Source organism: Rhinichthys klamathensis, unplaced genomic scaffold (genome assembly GCF_029890125.1).
Source record: "Rhinichthys klamathensis goyatoka isolate OS25496 unplaced genomic scaffold, OSU_Roscu_1.1 h1tg000816l_1, whole genome shotgun sequence".
Classification (NCBI taxonomy): Eukaryota; Metazoa; Chordata; class Actinopteri; order Cypriniformes; family Leuciscidae; genus Rhinichthys; species Rhinichthys klamathensis.
The window spans coordinates 35,622-56,414 of NW_026607203.1; the positions used below are offsets into that span (position 1 = coordinate 35,622).

Consider the following 20,793-nt stretch of genomic DNA (forward strand, 5'->3'; position numbering starts at 1 on the left):
ACAAATCCCATGATTCCGTGCAGTGATCTTCGCAATCTTCCTTTAATCGCATCATCCAGGAGCTTCTGGATCGCTGGGATAAAGCTGGAGGATTGAAGCTGATTTTGTTTACATGATTTTTGGCTCTTCTTGAAAGCTGAAAGGTGGAACAGCGATGAAAATGGACTTAAATGCCATCATAGAGAAGATGGAAACGGGCGACCAGGACGCCGCACTGACAGCTTTACAGACCTATAATAAAGAGGTACATATCAGATATATGTAAATCAGGACTGTTATAAGATGATGCATTTCTATGTTCTAGAATGAAGTGTCTGTGTTGTGCCTAGGGAAAGTGTTTCTTGTTCAATACTAATTATATAGAGAGAGAGAGTTTGCTGCGCTGTGACATTTGGATGATACAATAATAGATCCTCAGTTGTGTAAATATTGCATGTAAAACACCATCGACTAGGAGCTTCCATGGTCAGATCATACATTATGTTTTGTGGGGATGTAATAATGTGTGCTTCTTAGTGACAGAAATAAAATGAGTGTCGTTTATCTTTATAGATGTTTATCTGGAGAGTAGAATAGAATATTGAAATAATAAAAGAGAAATATCATATTCAAATAAAGAATAACATAAGGACCTTATGGAGTCAGTAAATGGATGTGTTCATGTTGTCCTGACAGGCATTAGGATAGCAATTAAAACAGCCTCAAATAAAGCTGATGGGCTCTAATGTTGTGGTCAGACTCATACTCATCATCCGATGTCAACAGGGATGCAGACCTTCCCTCGATCCCTCTTAAAAACAGTCCTTTCTAGCAATATATTCTTATAATTATTATACGTATTACATAATTAACCCCTTTGACTCCCATATATTAACTATATCTGTTATGTACCCTTATTTGGTCCTTTCTTTTTAGATCTTGTTCCTAAAATCATAACAAAAGGATTCAAAAAGACATATAAGAGGGCTTTGAATTCTTAACAAATGATCCGTATAGGAGATGGGCTAGTAGGTACATTTTACAATCAGTCTTACCTAAAAAGTCATACGAGTTGAAAAACTTTGTGTGACGTCGGCTGGATTAGCACTCAAGCAACACAAATAGATTTCTTAGGCTGATCCTGATGCTTCGTGAGCCGGTATCACAGAGGTTCATGCAGTTAAGCGCTCTAATCATACTTTAGGACAGAATTGATGTGACAGTGATACATATTAAGAGGTTATGAGTTAATATTATCATTTAATTACAAAATGTATGCTTTTTTTTTGTTATTGCCTCTGCAATTAGATCTATTTTCTTAGTTTTTTTCCACTGAATGACACACATACAGTGTTTGCCCAAAAATGTGCCATTTTTTTACACATTAGGTCAGATTTACAAATGTATGTTTCATTGCATTAAACATACCAAACTTGCAGTTAATTTTAACCAACTAGACTTATAAACTGTTTCTGTATGTTAAACAAGTTCACACAGGTGTTCTATCAGAATAATGTTTTAATAAAAAAATTGAAATAGATGCCACTTGGTTTGATATTTCGTTTTTTAAAGGGGCTATATGTGGAATTCAGTAACCCTTGTTATTAGCGACACCTGTGGCTGTTAAGTGAACTGCAGCCACAAACGTACTACTCGTACACACGTAGCGTACTGAACTTGATTCAATATCTCTATATATTCACTGCAAGGTTCTGCAAAGAGGCGCTTTCCTCTCAATATCAAAATGAAAACACACACAAAAAATGGCAGCGGTGAGAAAGCCTCTGATGGATATTTTGCACCAGCTCTGCAATTCACCAGCATCATGTCGACAGATGAGGTTGAAATTATGGTAGTTTGATTATAAAGTATATTTGAGACTATAGATAGATCTTACTATGTGAGACTAGTTTGAATTGATCCATTTTCTTTGATGACATTGACACATTGACATTACAGTACAGAATGGCTCTTTCAGCATTATCCTAAATGTTGTATAAGCATTTGTTTCATGCCTCTACGAAGTGTAGTTCTCGGGAGCGCGAGTAAACGTCACATGCTTTTGATTTCCCCGGCAAAAACGACCCGAGTCATAAAAAGTCAGTCAACAGGCTTTCAAAGGCAACCTAGGAAGTCGGGGAAGGTCTCGTTTTTAAACTTTAGTTACAAGCTGTTCACACATTGGCAAAAAAAGTGATTAGCCTAATACATGCATTCATAATACATTCTTAGAAATTGCCCCTTTAATGTGTTGGCAAACTAAGTTTTTTTTTTTTTTTTTGCTGCAACTTAAAGTGTCTTTTGTATTCATGCATACATGTATATTTGTATTTCACAGTTGTCTGAATAATGTTTTTTTCTCTCTTTTAGAAATCACAGTGTTTTTTGTTTACCCCTGGGGAAGAGGAAGACAGAGAGGTAAGCCTTACCCGACATCATAAAGCAAACGGTCAGCAATTCAACCCTGAAGAACAAGCTTCGTATATGCTTTGTCTTGCAATTTTAGATACATTAAAACATGTCCTTTAAGTATTCATGAATATTGCATTGCCAAATGTCTTCAATTGATTTGCAATAAATGTAAGAAGCTTTTGTGCTTATATCAAATGACATCAACTGAATCTTGTCTTAAAGCACTGCTGTTGTGATGTGTCCTTGCTTTGACTTTATGTGCACTTTTTTTTTTGCTTGCCTTTTGTGATAGGATGGACATTTGAAAGAGGTATATGCGTAGCTCAATGTTTTGGATGTAGTATAGCATTAGCGTAGAACCCAAAGGCTATTTCTCGTTCCTGATTGGCTACTGAACAAAGAAGGTTTTATAACTTCACACGATGGGAACATTCCAAAAATATAAAGAAATACTCTTTGGGATTTTGTAACATGACACTGTGTTGAGATGGTTGGAGAATGTTTCATGGGAATCAATGTGGTTCAGAAATGAAATCTTGATCTGTATGCTGCTGTCCCACTTCATTTGCATTGTTTACACCAGTGATATTTTCCTATTTCTGCCCATGGTCGATCGATATGGGTTTTTTAATGGCCAATGCTAATATCAGGACCAGTGGGTCACAACCCGAATATGGGTCGCAGGTCTGTTCAGAATAAAATCAATTCTTAATGCACACAATAAAACGTTAGTCATATATTCATGCAAAAATAGGATAGCTTTTAAAAAGAGATTTTTTTTTTTTTTTTTTTGGTGCAGATTTGACTATTACTACTTTTTATTTTATTTTTAGTGTTAATGCAAGGTTATTATTATTAACTAAAACTATTAAAAACATGTATGTTAATTGAAAAAAAAAATTAGTTAGTTGAAAAACAAACTAAATGAAAATAGAAATGTTGCCATGGCAATAAACTGAAATAAGTAAATTATTAAATGGGAATAAATAAATAACTGTATCTAAAACTGAAATTAAATTAAATAGCATTACTTAAAAAACACATCATGAAATGACTTTCCATGAACATGGAAAATAAAGATTTAAAAATAAAGCTAATTCACAAACTGTTAATGTTTGCATTATATTTGTTATTTTGGTAACACTTTATAATAAGGTTTGATTAAAGTTTGTTAATGCATTAACTAACACTAACTAACAATGAGCAATACATTTAGTATAGAAGCCTATTATTTAATCTTAGGTGAAATTAATAATAACAGTTAAAATATAACTGTCCAAGTCCATGAAATAATATTAACATATGCGACTTTTGATTTTAATAATGTATTATTAAATGTTGAAATTTACATTGACTAAGATTATTAAATGCTTTAAAGTAATTGCTCAGTGCCTAAATATCGTAATGTAATTAATAATGTCATTTTTGTGATTATTTAAGTGTCTCACATCGATCATTTTTGTATTTGCCTATATTTATTGTTTTATATATTATTATTATTATCCATAATTTTTTGGGGGATATATATATATATATATATATATATATAAAAGGGTTTCATTGTTAGTTTAACTAATGCATTGTTAATTAATGTTAACAAATGGATCCTTATTGTAAAGTGTTACCATTATTTTCAGTGTTCAGTTCTGTGGTCACTCTAGTCTAGTTCCCAAACTGCATTTTACCGGCCACATTTTTGCTTTTGTCTCTAATATGAACTGGCATACAGTGCCCTTCATGGCTGTTTTTGACTCTGGTCTCTGACATAAAGGCTGACTCCTGTCATTTTAATCATTGTTTTGCAGCGATGGAACGCTTTACAAAAAGCACCACTACAGTAAATCACAATGAGATGTACAGACTAGTGTTCTTTAAACCATTTGATGCCAAGGACCTCCAAACATGATGTAAAAAGACTATAACACCATAATGCTACTATATTTGGTTGTCACTGTGTGTGATGTCACAGACAGGTTTCAAACAGATGATCAGATCTGGTTTTGTTCATGGCTTGACTGGGTTATGTAAGGACGTGTCACAGTTGGACTCCACTTTGGTAACCTAACTCTACAGTGAGACAGTCGGAGGTCTTGGCAGTGAGGCACAGTCAGGGAGAATTTGAGGAGTTGTCAATGTATTTATAGCGAGCTGTCTACTATAACAATAATAAATGATACCTCTCAGGAACTTAAATAGATTGGTGCAGGGATGACGTCAAAACCCAGAAGAATACTAATTCGCCGCTGGTTCCCTCGAGATTTTCCTATGGATTTTTATAATGGGGTTTTTCAATGTATGAGTAAATAAGGTCGCTGGCAAACATTAGTTGACGACACTTGGACGTTTTGCTCTACAACTTAAATTACACATCAAAAACACAAAGCTGTTATGTTTATTTTTTTTTAAAGTGTTTCTAATAAGTAACTTGATAAGAACATTTTTAATATGGGTGTGTGTAATTTATGTTGTAGAGCAAAACATATAGCAAGTTATGTTTATTCCACAGATTTTATTTTTACTCATAAATTGAAAACCCCCATTATAAAACCCCTTGGAAAACCTCGATGGAAGCACAGGTTTTGACTTTTATTATGGGGGGGGGGGGGGGGGGGTTCATAATGTTATGTTGCTACTTTAGCATGAACCGGACTCTTGCAATAACCAAGCGTGCTTCAAAACCTGAAGTCAAAACTGAACGTTTTTAACCACATTGAATCGCATGAAAAAAACACCCAGATTCTCTCACATGGCCTGTAACAGTGTTTCTCAACTGGTGGGGTGTGACAAAAATGGGTCACAGGTCTGTTCTGATAGGGTTGCAGGTATGTCATTTTAATGTGTATTTGTTTTATTAATCTATATGTAATATATTTGTATATATTGTATATTTATTTAGATTTTTGTATCTTTTAAAATTGTAAATTATAATCGTCTAAAATTAAATATAAAATATAGACACTAACTGTTCAAACGTGTGGTGTCAGGAAGATTTTTTTCGGTTTTATTTTAAATAAATTAATACTTTTATTCAGCGATGATGCATTAAATTGACCAAAAGTAACAGTAAATACATTTCTATTTCAAACAAATGCTGTTCTTTTGAACTTTTTCTATTCGTCAAAAAATCTTGAAAAAATGTATCAAAGTTTCCACACACACACACAAAAATTCAGCAGCACGAGCACGACTGTTTTCAACATTGATAATTAGAACGATTAGAATGATTTCTGTAGGATCATATGACACTGAAGACTGGAGTAATGATGCTGAAAATTCAGCTTTACCATCTCAAAATACATTAAAATAGAAAGATATTTTAAATTGTAATACTATTTCGCAATCTTTACTGTTTTTACTGGATCAAATAAATAAACAAATTGGTGAGCATGAGAGACTTCTGAAACTTTTGACCTGTAATGTGTGTTTTATATTTTTTAATAGTTTTTGAATTTATATTGTAGTTTTTATATTGGTATACTCTTTATATTTCATTTTTAAAAAGAACTTTGGTTAAACAATTTTGATACTGTACAGTGTAAAATCTGTGTTTTGAAAGAAAACCAGTTGAGAACCGCTAGCCCGCAAGGTGATGGTGTCGATAATTGCTGCAGTTCACACACAGTTTCTCTCTCTCTCTCTCTCTCTCTCTCTCTCTCTCTCTCTCTCTCTCTCTCTCTCTCTCTCTCTCTCTCTCTCTCTCTCTCTCTCTCTCTCTCTCTCTCTCTCTCTCTCTCTTCTCAGCGTCTGGGTGAGTTGGTGTTGGGCTTCCTGGAGAGAGACCTCCAGCCGTCCTGTCAGCTGGCCTGTCTGGAAACCATCCGCATCCTGTCCCGTGACAAGAAGAGCTTGGCTCCCTTCGCCACCCGCCACGCCATGCAGATCCTGATCCGACACGCCGGCCTCGGGCAGGGTGAGGGCGTCACACCTGAGATCCCGGACCTGGAGGTGATCGTGGAGGCCCTGAAGTGCTTGTGCAACATCGTGTTCAACAGCGGTGCGGCTCAGGAGGCGGGGGCGGAGCTCCAGCTGATCGTGGGATTGGCCGAGAGGCTTAAGCAGTGCCGCGAGCCGCAGTGGAACCACGAGGTGCGATTCTTCGACCTGCGCCTCACGTTTCTGATCACGGCCCTGCGCGTGGACGTGAGAGCCCAGCTGGCACGCGAGCTGCGGGGTGTTAGCCTGCTGTCGGAGGCTCTGGATGCCACGCTTGGCCTCTGCTGGCCCGACATGTACGAGGTGGCCCGTGCGGGATTCGACGGCTGCTCAGAGCTGCCCCTGCTGGGGAGGCAGGAGGCCGAGCGAGCCATGGAGATCCTGAAGATCCTCTTTAACGTCACCTTTGATTCCAACCGCCGCAAGGTGGACGAGGTGAGACTGTGTTTGCTGCCACATTTAATTGTGTCAGGAAACATTATGTAGTCAAACTGACAATGCTGCTGTTTCCTAAATTTTAGTGCCCTTATTATTATATGCAGCAATAGAAACTTCGGCCAATTTCAATGGGTGAATCTCACGAAACCTGCAAAGAACTTGTTCAGCCATATTTCACCCCAAAGTCAAAAGAAAGAAAGAAAAATATACCGTGTGTATATGTGTATACACACTGTATATTTAGAATATAATATACAGATACATATACATACAGTATATTCTTTAAAGACAACAATGTCTTTTTTCCCATTTTATGGCAATACAGTACAAATTATTACTAATGTATTACAGTAAAATAATGGAATAATTAAAAACAGGATTTCCAGGATATTCTCATGAAAAATAATGCAACACAATACAAAAAATAATATAATGGAATATTCTGTGGAATATAAATATATATAAAAACATTACAAAATGTTTCAAAAAACATCATATTGATGGGCAATTTTATAAGTCTATACTTTGCCAATTAAAAAAAAAGTACATTTCACACAAACTCAAACAAATACTTCAAGTGAAATCCATTATCTTCCTATTGAGACTGGATAATAATAATTAAAAAGCAAATACTGATATATTGTGCATGTTATTTTGTTATTTAATGTTATAATGTTATTTTACGATGCTTGCCTCTTAATATTGTTATAAGAAAATAAGTCATTTTTAATATTGAAATTTTCTCATAATCCTTCAAAAAGCATGTAAATTTCATTCTCACAAGTTGCTGAATAAGCATTACATAACCACCGCAGCAATTAGATCTGCTCTCTCAGTGTAAATAACACTGTTTAATTAGTGAAGGAGATCTCTAATGTGGTTTCATGGGACTTGCATTGTGTGTGTGTGTGTGTGTGTGTGTGTGTGTGCGTGTGTGTGATGCAGGAAGAAGCAGCCACTTACAGACACCTGGGAGCCATACTGAGACACTGCATCATGAGCACCTCAGAGGGAGAGGAGCGCACAGAAGAGATGCACAGGTGCCCTTGCACACACACAAACACACACGTTGGGTTTTTCAGTTGGGTTTTCATGTTTTATGGGGACTTTCCATAGACATAATGATTTTTATACTGTACAAACTGTATATTATATCTCCTAGACACAACCCTCACTGAAAAGTTTCTGCATTATTAGATAATCAAAAAACATAATTCTGTATGATTTATAAACTGCTTTCCTCATGGGGACCAAAAAATCTCTCCACAAGGTCAAAGACTTCTGGTATTGCAATCTTTGTTGGGACATTGTATCCCCATAACATAGGATTGACCAGGACCACACACACACACACACACACACACACACACACACAGCAGGGCAGAAGATCTAGATGCAGAAAGGTTTATGGAAGCAAGTATACAGGTTCTGAATAATGCAATAAAACACAACTGAATCAAGTAAAGTTGTTTGACACATTGACACACTGGCACAGATTCTCATGTGTCTTGCTCTGATTCGTAACAAATTAGAGCAGATCCACAGGGACCTCAGTCCCAACTAATTAGTCAATTTGGAAAAGGAAACTAAATCTGATGTGAATTTGTATTACAGCCACACGGTGAACCTGCTGGGGAACCTGCCGCTTCCGTGTCTTGACGTTTTGCTGATGCCTAAAGTCCAGCAGGGCTCTATCGAGTACATGGGCGTCAACATGGACGCTGTTATGGTGCTGCTGGAGTTTATGGAGAAAAGACTCGGCCGGGTGAGCACCTGAACAAGTATTCTGCGAATCTTTCAAAGCATCTTTAAAAAGGTTCAAACATATTAAAAGCAGTTTAATGTTCATCAGCAGACGAGACAAAATAAGACATTGAGTGAAAAAAAATCACATTTCTTCAATGTTAATCTGAGTGATTGTTGCAAATGTAAACATTGTCTCACATAAAGACATTTTCTTTGTCATATGGTGGGTAGCTCCACCCAAAGTGAAATCTCATTGGTTCAAAATCCCACTTAGGTATTACATTTACATTTGCATTTAATCATTTAGCAGATTGATTATGCAGACTCATGAAGTAATTATTTAAATATATGTAAATCTCAACTGCTTGATTGCTTGTATTGTCGCGAAGTGTACACTGTATCATCGCCCAGTTCTAATCTGCTAAATGCAACTATAGGGTGATATTAAGATGTTATAAAATATTAACAACATTATTTTCTGTTAAGCTGCTTTAAAACAGTATCTATTGTGAAAAGCGCTATAGAGATAAATGAGACTTTTACTTGACTTGCATTTTGCTGTCGTACCTGGTCAGGTTGAGGTGAAAAACCTGCAATGAAGTTATTTGTTTTCCGAGAGCTGCTCTACAGCTGTTTGTTCTGGCTGGTTTGTTGTTGTTTTTGTGCTGGGTGCGATGGGAACACTTTGAGGGATTTCTAGACCAGGACACAGCTGGAGCTCCCGTGTTACACAATTGAACTCCTCCACCTGTTGATGTTGTATTTCCAGGGAAACAAGCTGAAGGAAACCCTGCTGCCCTCATTAAACCTACTAACCGAGAGCGCTCGCATCCACAGAGAGACCAGGAAGTTTTTACGAATGAAGGTGAGATTGTGAACTTCATTGAGACATTGGCCAGGTTTACTTACAGCTTGCACCAGCGCAAAACCCTCTTTCGGCGTATTTACTCTCTTAAAGGGATACTCCACTTTTTTTGGAAATAGGCTCATTTTACAACTCCCCCAGAGTTAAACTGTTGAGTTTTACCGTTTTTAAATCCATTCAGCCGATCTCCGGTTCTGGCGGTACCACTTTTAGCATAGCTTAGCATACATCATTGAAGTGGACAAGACCATTAGCATTTCACCATGAGTGCAGCAGGCGTAATGATATGACGCAGCGCCTGAAAATAGTCCCCAGCTGCGTCATATCATTACGCCTGCTGCTCTCATGGTACGGCAGTAAAGTTTCTTGATTATTACGCAGGAATGAGAGTATAGTTCCTAGCCATATCAGCCTAGAAAATCGCAACTTTACATTTTCCGTCAGTCTTAGTGCACGGTGTAACTACAGAAGAGTCAAGTTTTAAATAGGAAAAATATCAAAACTCTTTGGTCATTTTTTTTTTAGAAATGCTAATGGTCTTGTCCACTTCAATGATGTATGCTAAGCTATGCTAAAAGTGGTACCGCCAGACCCGGAGATCGGCTGAATGGATTCAAAAACGGTAAAACTCAACAGTTTAACTCTGGGGGAGTTGTAAAATGAGCCTATTTCCAAAAAAAGTGGAGTATCCCTTTAACTTATTGCATATGCATTTGTAAGAGTTTCCCTTTCAGACGCAAAATGAATGCGAAGAGAGTATTTAAATGAATCATGCAAGGTGATTTACTAAGGTTTCGCCAGTCAATTGACTGGTATCTTCGCCATTATTTAACGGCCCAAAAAAACACGTCTTAAACAAGACGCTAATTTACGTTACTCTTCGTAGATTGCGTTGGTCATTATGGAAATGATCCGGCTAATTTGCACATCATCAGTAGATCACGCGCAGAACTTTCCAACGCTAATTTTCCCTGTTTAGTAAATGTGGCCTATTTTCATTTTGGTCATGATGGAGTATGTGTGTTTGTCTACGCAGGTGCTTCCCCCATTACGAGATGTCAAAAACAGACCTGAGGTCGGTAACGCTTTACGGAACAAGATAGTGCGCCTAATGACCCACATAGACACGGACGTGAAGCACTGTGCAGCTGAGTTCCTGTTTGTCCTGTGCAAGGAGAGTGGTACGTCGAATACTACAATATCATTACAAGTACACTAAGCGTGTGTTCACACTTGTAGTTCGGTTCTCTTGGTTCTTTTGATCCTGATATATACAGCAGTCAACATTTGAAGTGGATCAAAACCTTTCATCGAAGCTATACATGAATTTCGAACAATACCTGTTCTTGTCTTAGGAGAAGATTGATGAACTTTTTTGATCCACTTCAAATGTTGACTACTGTATTTGATCCGTAGTGGATTTATTTTGAAGTCGAAGAGAAATAATAATAGGCATTTGATCCACTGTGAATCAGTTTCCAGGTTTATCAAGTACACGGGTTACGGTAACGCGGCGGGGCTCCTGGCCGCTCGAGGACTGATGAGAGGCGGTCGAGACCCTGGACATTACTCTGAAGATGAGGACAGCGATACTGAGGAGTACAGAGAGGCAAAACCTCAGTATGTCATTAACAACACTGTCAGATATCAGAATGGCCATAATGGTTAGAAAAAATCAGAGATGTTTGTGTTTTTTTATTTTGTTTATGTTGTGCAGTATCAATCCAGTGACTGGCCGTGTGGAGGAGGAGCAGCCCAACCCTATGGAGGGAATGACTGAAGAACAGAAAGAATACGAAGCCATGAAACTGGTCAACATGTTCGACAAACTCTCTAGGTAATAAAGCGATGTCAGAAAACCCCAAACTTTCAATGTGTTTTTTAAAATAGTATGACGTCAACTGTTAAGTAATTGCAAACATGCTTTTCTTTCAGGGAGCAGGTGATCCAGCCAATGAAAATTGGAGCCGATGGTAAAATGACTTCGTTGGAACCACAAGAGCTTCGTTTTTTAGCCCGCCAACAGTTCGGAGAGTCCAATAATTCTGACAGTGACAGCGACACAAACTAATCCAAGTCTTTTAACAGGATCGCTTATCAAATTTGAATCAAAAACAAACGTTTTTGATGAATTATATTATGGAATTGAATCTTTTGACACTTTAGGATTTAAATGCTTGGTTTTTACTCCTAAGGAAAACACCTGGTGAATGTTATTTCATTTCATTTGAGGTTTATTGTGTTGGCCTGTCTTTAGGTAATATTTTCTGTACAATGACAGTGAAAACATGGTTTGTTTACACAGTGTTAGTTTACTAATATATAAGAATTAATTGAATGGAACTCTAACTTATTACACATCACGGGAGCACAGATATTATTTTTCATTTAGAATGTCAATGTGAAAACTGGATGATGACAGTGATGGAGCACTGATATTTATTTATTTATTTGGTTTTAGGATGAGCTGAGCTGAGCAGGAGCATTTTTAAAGTTATGATACATGGATAGTTTATGATATTTTATGAGGAAAAACGGTTCAACTTTTTGGGACAGGAGCATATAAAGCCCTCCTGTGATCAACTTTTCTTTTGTCCTTTGTGGTAAAGGGATGAATTGCTGTATATTGTTATTGGTGGCCTGTGTAGTTGTGTATGAAAGACTGAAGGGAATGTTGTATGATTTGTATCATGCTGTGTTAAAAGAAATTTATTGTGAGATTATAATAAAAGAGCTGAATTTGTCATTGTCTCATTTGAAATGCTTTATACACACACATATATTTATATATTTTAATATTATTATTGTCGTTGCTATTTATATGATTTATAAATAAATATATATAATCTTAATACACAATAAATATAATAATATTATACGTAAAGGTATTTTATATATCTATATAAGGTTTTGGATACATTTTTATTATACAAAACCTTATTTAGGTAAATTTTTTATACATTTTTATTATACAAAACCTTATATATCTCAATTTTTTTTTTTTTTTTTTAAAGGGGAAGACGTTTGCGCCAAAGACTAGTCTTGAAGGACTGTGTTTGTGTGTCTGTGTATCCTCCGCTGCTCTAGGTGGCGGTAGCGCTCTCCTCACCTCAGCGTCCATTCATTTTATTAGTGCAGATTTATTCCATAGACAGTAGCGAGAGCTTCAATTTTTCTCACTCAAACAGTCAAAGATCTACGTTCAAGATGAAAGATGTCATCGGATACCTCAAACAACAGCAGAGCAAGAGCCCGACGACCGAGATGGCCGCGGAGTGGCACTCACTGGAGGATTTTTACAACAGAAAGTAAGAATGGTGTCTGAATCTTAGCTAGCTGAGTCATTTAGCATGCTAAGCTAAAGGTAACTTATATTACTTGCACAATGGATAATAATAATCTACTTTGTCCTCTTTGAATTGTGTTTTAAAGACCGTGTTGGCCGTTTATTAGCGTAATGGTTTTATATTTGTTGATGTAGTTAATTATTGTAAAATGAGTTCTAGTGGTTAGCAAGTCATTGCTGAAGTGAGATATTTGTTATATGACACCTTTGTTGTTTTCAAGTGTTTCATATGAGATACGATTTATTGAGGGTTTACAAAATGATGAAGTAGACCGTTTCCTAATGTAGTACACTGCTAAAACCATGCTTTATTCATTTAAAGGATGCAAATCATGGGTATCAAATCAGTGACTGCTTGAGTGTCTGAACACATCAGCCCTTCAATAGATAGATAGATAGATAGATAGATAGATAGATAGATAGATAAAATCCACATGTTAAGAGTAATTTGAACATCAGATCAACTTCTCTTTGTTTTCTGCCTCTTTGACAGATTGTGGCATCAGTTGACTCTGAAGCTGACAGACTTTGTGCAGGACCCCTATTTCGCCAAAGGGGACGGACTCATTCAGGTATCAGATCAGAATTCAGCTGCATTTGCACACTTCAGAAATGTGAGGTGAAACCTTTCATAAGTCTCATTTGCTTCCCACAGCTCTATGAAAACTTCCTCAGTGATTTTGAACACAGGTAAGAAGCATTTCTGATGAGATTTCCCCATGCATGTGAAAACCGAATTTTCCAGTTGGTAATAATAAAGCAGTAGATCATTTTGGAACCTTGTCTCATTGTGATGCTCTTGTTGCGATGCTCTTGTTGCTTCTGGAAAACGATTTATTGCAATTTAATTAAAAATAAATGAATCTTTTTTTTTCTTGACAGAATCAACCCATTGTCCTTAGTAGAAATCATCCTTCATGTTGCAAAACACATGACAGGTACATCGTTATTTTCCAGTAGTGTCGTTTGCTGACCTCCATCGCAAAGCCTATAGAGAGTGAACAAAAATGCTACTTTGTTGTAATATTAATAAGATATGTCTTGTTTTTAAACAGATCCAAACACAGCCATCACCTTTCTTGAGAAAACAAAGGAGAAGGTAGCGGGTTGTTCTGTGTTTCAGCTCTGAGTTTACAACGTGATTGGCAACATATTGAAGTCATTGTCATTTTACTCTCAGGTCAAGTCCAGTGATGAGGCCGTCATCCTCTGCAAAACCTCAGTTGGAAGCCTCAAGCTCGACATCAGCGATCTCCCAGCGACAAAGGTCATTATAGCATATATTTCTTTTCTTAAGGCGCAGCCACATTTGCAGTTGCTCTTTTCGCGGGCGGACTCCTGCCATTTCAATAGAAATCTATGTGACCACAACAGATTAAAGTTGGTCACGCAGATTCAACTGCTTGGTTTTGAAGTGACAAAGATACACTATTACAGTGGACCTTTTTATAGGGTTGTGCCGATTGATGATAGTATCGTGAATCAATGATGGTCAGAGATATCTTGATGATGTCAAGACGATAATTGGCTTGTTTTCCCATTAATGTATTATAATATTATTATTATTAACAGGCTAGTATTATTATCAAATTAATATTTGGGCCTACAATTAATTTGCCTTCCCTAAATTCATAACATCACCACACTTAGACATTGAGGACTCCTTATTGAAAATGTTTTTAAAACCAACTACAAAACTACCCACATCAAAATTGAATTGCAAGGTGATCTATTCACAAATTGGCAAGAGTGACAATTTGTTATTCTTATCATTTTACTTATGAATAATCATTTTGCAGAAATTAATAGAGGAAGTGGAAGAGATGCTGAACAATCTCCCGGGTGTGACATCAGTGCATGGGCGATTTTACGATCTGTCGAGCAAATATTACCGCATCATTGGGAACCACGCTTTGTACTACAAGGATGCCCTGCGGTACTTGGGATGTGTGGAAGCTAAAGACTTGCCTGGTAAGTATTCTGACTTCTGCATGATGTTTACATTTGATGAGATACTTGAAGCAGCGCCCTCTAGTGTTGGCTCAGCACATCTACAGTGATCATTAGAAAGTACAATTGGATCTGCATAATTTCAGGTGAAAATATGAGAAGCTGCTAATGCAGATGGGATTGTGGTTTAATGCTCACTCCAGCTTTGTGCTTTTCTCACCACAGAAGCAGAGCAACAAGAAAGAGCTTTCACATTAGGTCTGGCCGGCCTGCTCGGAGAGGGGGTGTACAACTTTGGAGAACTGGTTAGTGGCTGTCATTGTACCAGTGTTATTTTAGTATTATTGTGTCAGTACTTATATACTATTATAGTATTTATTCATTTGAATTTAATTTTAAGTTTTAGTAATTTTGTTATGTTCTTTTTTCTTTTCTTTTTTTCTATTTAGCTTTAATTTTTATTTTAGTTGTATTCCTATTTTGAATTAAATTTTTATATTTTTAGTTAAATTTGTAGTAATTTAGTCATTTCATTATGTACTTTTGTCATTTTATTATTATAATTTTTTATAATTACTATATTTTTGTTAAGGCAAAAATTTGCTATTTAGGTTTAATTTATTTTTATTTCAGTTTTGGTTTGTTTTAGTGTTTATTTATTTACAGTTAATAATTTTAGTGCCCAATTGCCAAGTCAACATTTAAAAATTTTGTTAGGGTTTTTTTTTAATTCACCTTTGTTTCATTTAAGATAAATATTTTTTTTTAGCTAATTATATTAACTCTGCTTTAACTTACAGATTTTATATCAGTTAGTTGTAAAAGAAACATTTCTAATTTTTAATTTATGTAAAATGTATATTTTATTTTATTTCAGCTTTTTCAATTAATGCAATTTTTTAATAATTTTAGTTTTAATTTAAAAAATTTTTTAAATAACTGCATTGTACTACTGTTATACATCTCCTTCATTGGCAGCTGCTTGTCTTGATGGATTTGTTTGCTCTAACAACATGAGTTTGATATTTAAAGCTGATGCACCCTGTCCTGGAGTCACTGAGGAACACCGATAAACAGTGGCTGATAGACACGCTCTTCGCATTTAATGCAGGCAACGTGGAGAAATTCCAGGCCCTGAAGAGCGCATGGGGCCAACAGGTGAGCAGATTACTTTTTCAATGCAAATGAAAAGCTGTCAAGTTTTGTTTAGTTTAGTTTTTTTCTTCATTAAAAATGTTGAAGAGGATTTCCGGTAGAAATTCATATATATTGTTAGTAAGTGAACCTGTATTCATTTTTCTTTTCCTCCTCAAAGCCTGATCTCGCAGCTCATGAGGGCAAACTCATGAAGAAGATCCAATTACTCTGTGTCATGGAGGTATAAATGCTATTTATTACAAATGTGATGAGCTGGTAAATGATTCTAAGTCCTTATAGTATCATTTAGTTAAGCAGTACATCATTATTTGCTAATTAATTATTAAGTGGCACAGGAAGAGTTATTACTGTGAGTAAAACCATGCTGACACAGTTAATGATTGATTGTCTTCATAGATGACTTTCACACGGCCAGCCAATCACAGGCAGCTGACGTTCCAGGAAATTGCACAGAGTGCCAAAATACAAGTGAACGAGGTTTGTCTTTTCTTTTTGAGTGTGTGTGTGTATAAATATATATTATTTTATTGTACTTATTTTTGCACAGTACTTGATATTTATATAGAGTGCTTATTTTATATTACTATATATATTTTATACTATTAGTGTGTGTATATATATGAAGACACTGCATTGAATAGTTTACATATATAACATTTACAGCTAGTGTTAATGAAGTGTTTTCTGTGGCCAGTCACCATAAAGTGTATTTAATCCAGGACTAGAGTTAATCTGTGTGTGGGAGATGTTCTTATCATTATCCTTTCCCTCAGGTGGAGCTGTTGGTGATGAAGGCTCTGTCTGTCGGACTGATCAAGGGAAGCATCGATGAGGTGGAAAAGAAAGTTCACATGACCTGGGTTCAGCCCAGAGTGCTGGACTTGCAGCAGGTATGTCCACCTCAACCAAAGACTCCAAAATGTCTACATATAGTTTCGGTTCGCATTAAATATATTCATTTTTTTAATCCGTTTTTGTCTTTGCATTCTTTGGCTAGTGTTACAGTATATGATCACTCTCTTGTTCATTCAAGTGCTTTTAAACCATTCAAGTGCAATAAGATGCATATGTACTGGAGTGCTGTCTGAGAAGCGTCTCTCTGTGAACACGTACTCGACACACACGTGGCCGTGCGCACTGAAAGGCACTTCTCAGACAGTGATTCTAGATTTTAGTCATAGTAGAAAGATGCCATTAAACATTTAAAATATAGCATTTTATGTTGTTTCTACATTGTTATTTGTATGATTTGTTGTTCTTCTATGCCCAACACAAAGAATTTTTTTCCCCATCTCCACAGATTAAGGGCATGAAGGATCGTCTGGACCTCTGGTGTGGGGATGTTAAGAACATGGCCATGTTGGTGGAACACCAGGCTCAGGACATCCTGACTTAGTGTTCTTCACCATGTCTGGCCCATCCGAACGTTCCCTTACATTGCATTCTCCACAAGCCTCAGTTCTTTGTTTGATGCGTGTCAGTATCTTCATTGTCATTAAAGTAACTTGTTTTCACAATCATTGTTTGGGGGGTTTTGTATCAAATTTAAAGGAATAGAAATTCTACAATCTATTTTCAAAATATCATCTTATGTTCAGCAGAAAAAAGTCACACATGTTTAGAATGATATTAGGATGAGTAAATGATGATAGAATTTTCTTTTTTGCATAAACTATCACTGCGGCTGATTTTTTTTAAAGGTTTTTTATTTTCTACTCATCTGAACCATAATTAGAATACATACGTTTTTATCAATATAATGATTAATAATGCATCTGTATTGCCCATTAAGAATAGCACTGTCGAAGTGAAGCCCTGAATTGCTTAAGAGCTTTTGGAAATGTGACCTTGCAACTCCAAAATCTAATTTGAAATGCAGTTACACCCACATCCTGCTCTGAAACAATGGACCGGTGCTGTAAAAAAGCAGTCCAAAATCATCATACACTACTGAGAATAGATGACGAGATGTTTTCCCTGCACATTTTATTTCATTTTGTATCCTAGCAACACACTTCTGCTGTGTCATCTGCAAGGTTCATTTCTATGCATCTGCTACAAATATCAAATCAGTATCTTCATCTGCACTCAATTTGTTTATTCTGACGTGTGTAAATAATTTCCACAAAAAAAATCACTTTACATGATTAATCTCAGTATGGAAAATATATAATTTTAGAAAAATGGACACTTTAACTTGTGCATGCAATTAGTGTCCTCATTGCAATAGTTTTGTACTTGCAACAAACAAATTTAAAATGTCTGCTTTCCTTTGAATTGTTCATTTATGATATAATTGTATTGGAAGTTTTTTTTTCGCTTCGCTTATCTTAGTTTTCAGAATTGATTGTCTTTCTGCTAGTTGACTTGTGATCATCTAACAGCAAACAAACATTAAAGCAACATAGCCATGCACATTTTAATATATATTTTAATCGATGCAGACCAGGTGCCACCAGTTGAGGCGTTCAAGTACAATCATTTATTAAAACATTCAATGGTGAAATAGGCTTCGTAAGGAGGAATGCTCAAAGACAGATAGACATTTATTCTTGGGCTGCAACAGGACGGTTCTTGTAGTTCTCCAAATGTGACAGGATCCATCCAGAGGGGCCCAGGATGGTCACGAAAAAGGCCCCCATTGCAATGAATTGCTCCTGCATTGAGAACACAGTTACAGTAGTGAGATGCAGAACTATATTAATCTATAATGGGTTTGTTTGTTTTATTTTTTTTAGGTGGGGTGTAAAAGACTCACCAAACTTTTTCCCATGCATTAAACTCAAGCATGTTGTATTTTTGGTGCCTTTTTCCTTAGAGTTTACAGTTTAATGTGACTTTTATTTGGGCAAAAAGTAGTAGTGCAAAACTATCCCAGATGGGAAATAAAATTTGAGGAATTTGTATTTTGGGACATGGTAGCTATTATAGCTGGTCTAAAATGTTTTTTTAGCTGGTCCAGACTAGAATACCAGCAATAAACCGGTGTTTGAAACAGTCTAGTTGTCTGACCTGCTAAGAAACCGCTGCTCCAAGCCGCCATCCTCCTAACCTGGATTTCCAAACAGGGGTGAACTTTATTTGTCCGACAGGGTCGTAAAATTGGCTGCTTTCCAAAAACGTATAAGGGCACGAAGCTCTTAAATACATTCATTACATTACAGACTCTAATATTAATTTCCTCATTTTATGACTATGAAAATGTCGACATGACAGAAAGCTGGCCCCGCGCGCCATTTCCACACTGTACGTGAGCGCGCAAATAGGATCAATGGCGTTATCTGCATTAGTCCCGTCTGACTTTTAATTACACTGCCTGAAATATTACTCACAGGTTTTCATAACAGAATTAAAAACTGTTACCACTTCGCCTATTCATGTATTTAGCTAGTTGCTCGATAGTATCTATAACTTAACGTATTTCACAAGCCGTCACACTCTCGCGCGCGCAGTCAGTCTGGTGGTAAAGTGCGCAGTTAAACTAAAAGTCAACCCATACTCACCCCAACGGACAGCACATGTTTGGCTGGTTTGGCTGAAATGTTGACTTTAGGGATGATTTGATGTCTCATCGCAGCCCTCAGCAGGTTGAAAGAGCAATTAAAGGCTGACATTGTCACGTTGTTGGATATATCCAAACGCTAAAATATATGCGCCACTTGCGCGCGGCTCAACTTGTGATGCGCCCTACAGGGAAAGCGAGACGAGAGTTGCAATTTCTTGTCTACCTGCCAACTCCTATTTAAGGTCAGGGCGAGGAAAAAAGAAAAAGAAATGTGTGTGTTTGCCAATCCGCTGCGAGTGTGATAAGCTCGGTCTATTTAATTGGCTGTCCCGCTGCACTGCAGTCAAGATGGAGAGTGTCTTCGTGCCAGCAGTCAGATGGATGCCACCTGCAAGATGTCTTAAAATGTATTTTCTCTACGGTGCTCTAAAACGGAATAACTGAACCACAGAAGTAGAGGGCAAAAATGTCTATTTCGTACGTATTTTTCTGTTTTTTTGCATGCTTCTTGTTATATATCTATAAATAACAAGATTTACAATATCTTTTGATTTTTTATCCAAATTGTTATTTTGTTTTCTTACATTTCAGTGTTATATAGCATTTATGTAGGCTTTTTTATTGCTACAAAAATAACTAATTAAGCTATACTGATAGTATAATCCATGTCCTTGCTCTCAGTAAATTGATCCATTTAAAACATTTTAAAATGTAGGCTATACGCAACTCATAAAACACTTGTACTGTTGAAAAACATGTTCAACAAGGAACTATAACCTCTCGGTTAACCACTCCTGCCTCGCCAATAATGTACCGGAAGATGGAGCTATATGATTTTTATTCAGCAAATTGGCCCATTAAATTGACGAATTATTACAAATAAAAGCTGTTCTTTTCAACTTTCTATTCACCAAAGAATCCAAAAAAAAACTATTTTTAATCAGCTATTTTTAACATTACGCACGTGTTTCTTGAGCACCAAATCTGCAAAATGATTTCTGAAGAATGTTTGTGACAAGATTGAAAATTCAGCTCTGCCCTGACCCCTCTCATGAAAGTTACGGTTTAGATTAGAATATAGTCCTATTAAAGTAAAAAAATAAATAATAATAATAATAAAAACAGTTATTTGAAATTGTAATAATATGTCACAATATTCTGTTTTTAATTAATTTTTTTATGAAATAAATGCTGCCATCTTACCGACCCCAAACTTGGTGCGTTCAAGTCTCCTGGGAAGTTCGTTCGTATTTACGAGATGGTAAATCGTGTTTACGACGTCAGATGGTTACCTTCTCTTAGCAAACTACACAAAAATACAGCAAGGTTTACAGCAAGCTTTAAACTAGGCTACTTCTAGAAGATGAAGAACAACGAATTTGCGTCAGGTTTGCTTTTTTATGTTTTTAATTAATTTATGAAGCCACAGTAAACTCTTTCGTTAGGCTAACTTACATATCA

General features: G+C 36.4%; 3 protein-coding genes across 4 annotated transcripts; 2 read left to right on the forward strand and 1 right to left on the reverse strand.

The window, feature by feature from the left end:
* Positions 1-11,460, forward strand: ric8a (RIC8 guanine nucleotide exchange factor A). Of its 2 annotated transcripts, XM_056243610.1 has the most exons (11): positions 1-244; positions 2,350-2,397; positions 2,684-2,701; positions 6,133-6,759; positions 7,708-7,802; positions 8,377-8,527; positions 9,278-9,373; positions 10,410-10,554; positions 10,849-10,993; positions 11,091-11,210; positions 11,309-11,460. In XM_056243610.1, exons 1-11 carry the CDS (start codon positions 155-157, stop codon positions 11,442-11,444), a joined length of 1,671 nt encoding a protein of 556 aa, XP_056099585.1. In that variant the 5' UTR covers positions 1-154; the 3' UTR covers positions 11,445-11,460. The 2 variants fall into 2 exon arrangements, with proteins under 2 accessions (XP_056099585.1, XP_056099586.1); XM_056243611.1 differs by lacking the exon at positions 2,684-2,701 and having other exon boundaries at positions 2-244.
* A 1,033-nt stretch (positions 11,461-12,493) lies between these two features.
* On the forward strand, positions 12,494-17,344 carry psmd13 (proteasome 26S subunit, non-ATPase 13). Its single transcript, XM_056243612.1, has 13 exons — positions 12,494-12,681; positions 13,213-13,291; positions 13,375-13,409; positions 13,602-13,657; positions 13,775-13,818; positions 13,900-13,986; positions 14,519-14,690; positions 14,895-14,974; positions 15,702-15,827; positions 15,985-16,047; positions 16,224-16,304; positions 16,601-16,717; positions 17,128-17,344. Exons 1-13 carry the CDS (start codon positions 12,581-12,583, stop codon positions 17,221-17,223), a joined length of 1,137 nt encoding a protein of 378 aa, XP_056099587.1. The 5' UTR covers positions 12,494-12,580; the 3' UTR covers positions 17,224-17,344.
* Positions 17,345-18,232: 888 nt separating this feature from the next.
* Positions 18,233-19,688, reverse strand: LOC130078110 (cytochrome c oxidase subunit 8B, mitochondrial). The gene is made up of 2 exons (XM_056243613.1): positions 19,331-19,688; positions 18,233-18,484 (listed from the first exon to the last, which is right to left on the reverse strand). The coding sequence occupies exons 1-2, from the start codon at positions 19,439-19,441 to the stop codon at positions 18,374-18,376; spliced, it is 222 nt and encodes a 73-aa protein (XP_056099588.1). The 5' UTR covers positions 19,442-19,688; the 3' UTR covers positions 18,233-18,373.
* Positions 19,689-20,793: the final 1,105 nt, after the last annotated feature.

What these genes read in the sequence shown, in the direction of transcription:
- LOC130078110 (XM_056243613.1), bottom strand. Translation starts at nt 19,441, where the DNA reads ATGTCAGCCTTTAATTGCTCTTTCAACCTGCTGAGGGCTGCGATGAGA. An exon ending in AACATGTGCTGTCCGTTGGG is followed by an intron (nt 18,485 to 19,330) that starts GTGAGTATGGGT and finishes TTCTCAATGCAG; the next exon opens with GAGCAATTCATTGCAATGGG.
- psmd13 (XM_056243612.1), top strand. Translation starts at nt 12,581, where the DNA reads ATGAAAGATGTCATCGGATACCTCAAACAACAGCAGAGCAAGAGCCCG. An exon ending in GAGGATTTTTACAACAGAAA is followed by an intron (nt 12,682 to 13,212) that starts GTAAGAATGGTG and finishes CCTCTTTGACAG; the next exon opens with ATTGTGGCATCAGTTGACTC. An exon ending in TGTTGCAAAACACATGACAG is followed by an intron (nt 13,658 to 13,774) that starts GTACATCGTTAT and finishes GTTTTTAAACAG; the next exon opens with ATCCAAACACAGCCATCACC.
- ric8a (XM_056243610.1), top strand. Translation starts at nt 155, where the DNA reads ATGAAAATGGACTTAAATGCCATCATAGAGAAGATGGAAACGGGCGAC. An exon ending in TGTCCTGTGCAAGGAGAGTG is followed by an intron (nt 10,555 to 10,848) that starts GTACGTCGAATA and finishes ACTGTGAATCAG; the next exon opens with TTTCCAGGTTTATCAAGTAC. An exon ending in ATGTTCGACAAACTCTCTAG is followed by an intron (nt 11,211 to 11,308) that starts GTAATAAAGCGA and finishes CTTTTCTTTCAG; the next exon opens with GGAGCAGGTGATCCAGCCAA.